This window comes from Athene noctua, chromosome 5 (genome assembly GCF_965140245.1).
Source record: "Athene noctua chromosome 5, bAthNoc1.hap1.1, whole genome shotgun sequence".
Lineage (NCBI taxonomy): Eukaryota > Metazoa > Chordata > Aves > Strigiformes > Strigidae > Athene > Athene noctua.
In genome coordinates this window covers 4,876,499-4,882,321 of record NC_134041.1, presented here as the reverse complement: position 1 = coordinate 4,882,321, position 5,823 = coordinate 4,876,499, and the positions used below count along the sequence as shown (strand labels likewise).

The 5,823-nt window shown below is 46.2% G+C and overlaps 1 protein-coding gene across 1 annotated transcript; it reads right to left on the bottom strand.

Moving 5' to 3' along the window:
- Window positions 1–578: 578 nt before the first annotated feature.
- On the bottom strand, window positions 579–1,508 carry TACSTD2 (tumor associated calcium signal transducer 2). Its single transcript, XM_074908166.1, has one exon. The coding sequence runs from the start codon at window positions 1,506–1,508 to the stop codon at window positions 579–581; it is 930 nt and encodes a 309-aa protein (XP_074764267.1).
- Window positions 1,509–5,823: the final 4,315 nt, after the last annotated feature.

Here is a 5,823-nt window from a genome sequence, read left to right as displayed (position 1 = left end):
ATGTTTCCTAACAAATGGCTCTGGATAAAAGCCTCTGGTGCTGTAGAATATCTTATCAAAACCTTATTTGGTTATTTAGTAATATTGATGAAATCATTTGTTGATAAAAAAGTTCCAGCGACTTTTAAAAAACCCCACAACCAACCCACATTTTTAAAAAGTCTTTACCAACAGAAAAGCAGCTACTTAACCCAATTATGCCAAGGCAAATATTTTAATGTCACTAAGTAGATATACCCAAGAACCACTCAGTATTTAAGCAAGCTAAGCCAGCCCTGCAGTAGTAGTGAAACTATTCTACGTTATGCTAAATATACAGCTGTAACAGTTTTCTTAGCCTCTAAATTGGGACTCATTTAAAATATTTAGGTAACTGACTCTCAAATTAGTTTATACCCAAAACAAAAACGTCATTCTTACTAAACTAGGATAACTTAGAACAATCACTGTACAAATCCCTGTAGAAAGGAAAAAAACCTCTCAAATTGATCCACGTACACTGAGCCTGTTTGCTATTTATATTTTGTTTGTTTGTTTGGTGGTTTTTTCCTTCCCGTTGCTTCCTTTCTTTTTCCAGATCAGGGCAGTTGTAAGCTTGGTGCTCTTATTTCATCCATTTCTGTAATCTCAGTTTCCTTGCATTTTCTTGTCCGCAGCCACCTCAGAATAAGGAGCCCAGCGATGCCACAGCCCGCTGTCAGGGTCACCACTGTCAGCATAGTACTGACATCGGGAAGCAGTTGTCTCATGCAAAACACAGGTGGCTTTTCATCAACATAGTAAATCTGTAGTTCTTCAATATCCAGAGCATGTCCGTTGACAGAGACAGTTAATGTACTGTTAGAATGAAATATCGAGTTGTTTTTTATATCTTTTTCAAAGTAATAGGCTACATCAGCTATATCTACATCACACCTTGATTTCTGTTTCTGGTTCAGGCGGATCTGGATAAAAGGGAAATCATACTTAATGGCTGCAATGTACTTGGAGTGCAGCTGGTATCGGCTCTCCAACACATGTTTGAGGGCATTTACTACGTCGGAACCACTGACGGTACTGGGCCTTTTTTTGTGCTTCAGTTCAATGTAGATCCAGCTTGTTCTAACCACTTCACCGCAGCTCAAGCTTTTGTCACCCTTTTCAGTTCTTCTTACTCCAGCAGTGTTCACGCACCAGCAGGTGTTGGTGTGATTGCACTGCCTGGCTTTGAACATACCACTGTCCTCACAGTCTGGATTGTAAATGCCATCGTTATCTAACAGCCCCCAGGGATGGCCCCAGAAGTGCTTCTCCTTCAGGAGCACCATTTCGGCCTTCATCAGCAAGCACTTCGAAGTCAGCGTTGAGCAGTTTACCTTGTGATTTGAACCTACCAGCGTGCAGGTGCAGTTCCCAGATCCACCCTGCGCACACACTGTCCACCTGTTGGTCGCGCAGGTACAGTTGTTCAGCGCTGATGAAGCTCCCACCAGAATCAAAGCCAGGCACAGCCCGAGCAGAGGCTCCATGTTGCAGGTGAAGAGCGTGGGTCAGGTCCCCAGTGACAGCAGGCAGGATCCGAAGCTTTAAATCATTCACCAAGTCTACTTCTTTCTACACACTGCTGTGCTGCTCCCTTGGTGGAGATTCAAATCGGACCCACCAAACAGGTTCTCCTTCTCAAACAACTGGCATCCCCTGCCCAAATCCTAGAGAAGGCAACACGCTGCAGCTTCATTTGTTACCAGCCGGGGAGTGGCACCGCTGCCTGCCTCCAGCTGCCCACCAGCCCTCCTGCCTGAGGAGGCAACAACAGGGAAGAGACAAAAGCCAACCTGCAGCATAGCTCCCACCTTGGGCTTCCCCTATGCATTAAAGCATCAGCAGCTTGCCCTTGTCCTTCTTTAGACTTTTTATAGACTATGTAAATGCACATATAAGGAATTTCTCCTAATTCTGTCAGAAGAAATCTTACTTCCAATCCACTTCCATCATGGTTTTTCCTGCATCACACACTTTCAGTACCATTCCTCGGCCTAGCTTCTTATCAGCCATGAACTTCCTCTTTTCTACTTTCATATATTTATAAAATAAAGCCTTTTGGAGCTTTATGTACACTGCCTGGAGTAGCTGCCAATTCAGGAGGAATGACTGTTCATCAGTGTGACGGTTGCTTTCCTACTTACAGGGCCCAGGAGCGCAGTCGCACTTCCAGCACAGAAAGCTTCTCTCCCCGCTTTCCTTTGGCACACGCTCATCCCAAGGCAGTACTAGGAATGATGATTTTCATGCTTGCATTACCCTTACAAAGTTGTTAGCCGTTTCTGAAGAAATTTTTCAATCTGAACTTTGAGTAATGCCTTTCACAGTACACTCCAGTAGCTCCCAAGTGTCCTAATGATCTACAAAGCATGAGTTACCGTTTCCACGTGCTTTGGCAGCAGCTGAAAGATATTTTCCAGTTTGCATTAAGCAAGTCCCATTCATCTGATTTGTCAAACACTGTCAGACACTTTATAAATCATTATTTTGGGACCAGTAACGACCACAGAAGAGCGTATACACCATTCTCTGTTCCAGGCAACTTGCACCCTGCCTTGCAGTTGGCTCCTTTACCTGTGCTGTTGCTTTCCTGAGGGCCTGCCCTGCTTCAGGTCAGTGCAAGCTGGGCTACGTGTGGTGTGGCACATGACCCTGCCTGCCGGAGAGTATTTGTAACACAGTCTAGGTTTAAAACTAATAGCTCCAGGTGTAAATACCCTCCGCCATGAGAGAAGGGCACAGTCTGGATTTGGACTTTGCAGCTGGACCTGTCTCTAAATAAGCCACAGAAACACACGCTACTTGAGGGAGCAAAGATGAGACAAGTTCTTTAAATTAATCCTGGCTCCTTTATAGCACATTATCAACCTCTCTGCATTTCCCCTTCCTTCCAATAAAACTAACAGTAGTTACCTTTCTTAGAAAATAATTGAGATCTACAGCCAAGTAGATTATTAAAGATTATTAAAATTGCTAGGTATTTCAAGTTGTCACATTCATGATTCTTTGATAATAGTTTAGTAACTCTTTTCCCATTTTTAATTTCTAAATCATTTGCCTCTAATAATATTTTTTTTTTTAAATTTCACATCTCTCCATCAAAGTCAAAATCCATTTAGCTGTCACCTACATGCTCATATCTTGTCTTTAGTTCACATTATGAGCTTTAGAGAGAGTAGGTTTTATCTTTTCTCTAGAGGACAGAGCCTCAACTGCTGTAAACTTACAGCTCCCAACTGGCTTCAGGGAAGTGATTGCAATTTCTCTACATCCAAGAGCTGTGCTGCCCATGTGCTGAGAGAGCCCCACATGGACAGGCAGTAACAGGACCTTTTAGTAAATAGTCCATTGCCTGTGTGATGTTTACAGCTGTTCAGGCTTGGCCTCGGCCTCTTATTATCATTTGACAGTTTCTCCTTCTTACAGACACTTGCAGTGAAGTAGAGAAAAAGGGGTTTGTCAAAATTAATATATGGAAGAAAACCCATAGGTAACTAAAGGAGATTTTCCTACTGGTGTAAAGGAGATTCTCAGTGCTGTTACCTTAATTAAAAGTTACCTTTGTTGTCTCTTCCCTCAAAGGCAGGCAGAAGCACGGTGAATTTTAAAATACACCCATTACCAAGCAAAAAGTGTAGAACAGTGGCCAGAGAAGGGCAAAGGAGGAATAATTTTAAGTTTCCCTGACAGAGCTGCATAAATTGTCAAATTAAAAGTGCACTTTTCTATTGATTTTTTTTGTACTGGTGGATTTTCTCCTCTGGGAGAGCATATTTATTTTAATGACGAAAGTAATTCTAAATATGTTTCTCTATATAATACCTGCCTCTGACACTAAAAAATAAGAAGTATTATTTCCTTTAATCCATGCTAAGCTGTAACGGCACTACAAGAGTTAATTATTTAGAACAGCAGGCTGTAAAAGAAATAATCCTGTAGGAAATGGGGAGTGCATTATTTCTTTGGTGATCTCCGCTTCCATGGAAACAATTTCTCGGCACAATTCTAAATCTCATAAAAATAGGGCACTAGGTCTATGTAAAACAGCAAGCCATTTCCAATTAAACAACCAGAATGCTTTTATCTAGGCCATTAAATACTTTGTTCAGTATCAAATATGATTACAATGTTCACTGGGATGTTAACAACCAGCTACTTCCCCCGCGCAGGCTCTGTGGGGCCGGCCGAGTCCCCCTGCACGCATCCTGCCCTCCCCGGCCACCTCAGCGGGGTGCAGAGCAGCAGCACAGCACCTTTCCTTTGCCTCGCAGGTGCTGGGGTGCAGAGCTCTGCCACAAGTGCCTTTTGGGGTGCAGAGTACACCCCACCACCGCCTTCCCCGGACACTGTGATGGCCTCCGCGCTCAGTCATGCTCAGCAGAGCAGCGGCCCCACTAGCACGGCCGGGAGGAGCTCATCTGGCTCCTGCTGCTGGCAGAAACAGAGCTGGAAGCAGCACACTTGGATCACAGCTGGGTAACAAACAGAGCGGGCTGGCTGGTAACCTGATGATTATCCTCGGGATTCACTGGAGTTGCCCATGAAAACAAAGCCATTGCTTGCTGTTGTGACCCTACAGCCAGGATTCTCTGTGAAAACAGCCTGGAAAATACTGACCTCCCGTCCCAGCATCCCTGCCACAACGTACCGCTGGAGTTTGCTGAAGGGACTAAAGCAGAGGGCTTGTGGGAATGCAACGGAAGATTGCTGAGGACTGTAAACATGCTCAAGTGTCAAAAACCACAGAATCACAGAATTATCTAGGTTGGAAAAGCTCCTCCAGCCCAACCATGACCCTCCCCCTGACCGTTCCCAACTCCCCCAGATCCCTCAGCGCTGGCTCAGCCCGACTCTTCAACCCCCCCAGGGATCCCGGGGACTCCCCCCCTGCCCTGGGCAGCCCATTCCAACGCCCAACAGCCCCTTCTGCACAGAAATCCTTCCTCAGAGCCAGCCTGACCCTGCCCTGGGCAGCTTGAGGCCATTCCCTCGGGGCCTGGCGCTGGGGCCTTGGCTCCAGAGACTCATCCCCCCTCCCTGCCCCCTCCTGTCAGGGAGTTGCAGAGGGCCAGGAGGTCTCCCCTCAGCCTCCTCTTCTCCAGACTGAACCCCCCCAGTTCCCCCAGCCGCTCCCCAGCAGACCTGTGCTCCAGACCCTGCCCCAGCTCCGTTGCCCTTCTCTGGACAAACCACAGATTTCCACCTAACTGGTGTCTAGCTCTGCGTGCTCGAAGGGTAGAACGTCTGCACGTAGGTAACACAGGCCTGTGAGAAACACGGAGGCACCTTATCAAATCTCCATGGGGTTCCTGCGTTGGTTGGGGAAAGAAAACTGTGCCTGCAAAAATCCCTGGGATCTACAGGTGAAAGCAGCAGGTTTGAGATCTTTTCCTGGTCTGAGCTCAGCAGTGCCTGCATACCCTGTGCGTGCCTCTGCAGAGAGCCCCCAGGACATAAGACAACAAGAATAAATTTACTCTTTGCATTTCATTCATGGTTTTGGGGTCGTTCCTGCGTCCTGCCTCGGCTGGCTCACGCAGGGCTTGTAAGAACAAATGAAGAAACAAATCTATACCTAAGTACACGGCTGCTGCCCATAAATGTATTCCCTAGCCGGAAGTCTGCAGGCACTAGTAAGCCCAGTTTTGTGCTAAGTTCCAAACCTTCCGTGTATCAGCTGTGACAACGCTCCCTCTAGTGGTGTTAGACGTCCTTGAATCACTTTGTCATTGTTCCTGACTTGGAGTAACTGCCTGAGCTGAGACCAGAACCTGTTACAAACGGGAAACACATCGTTCAAGG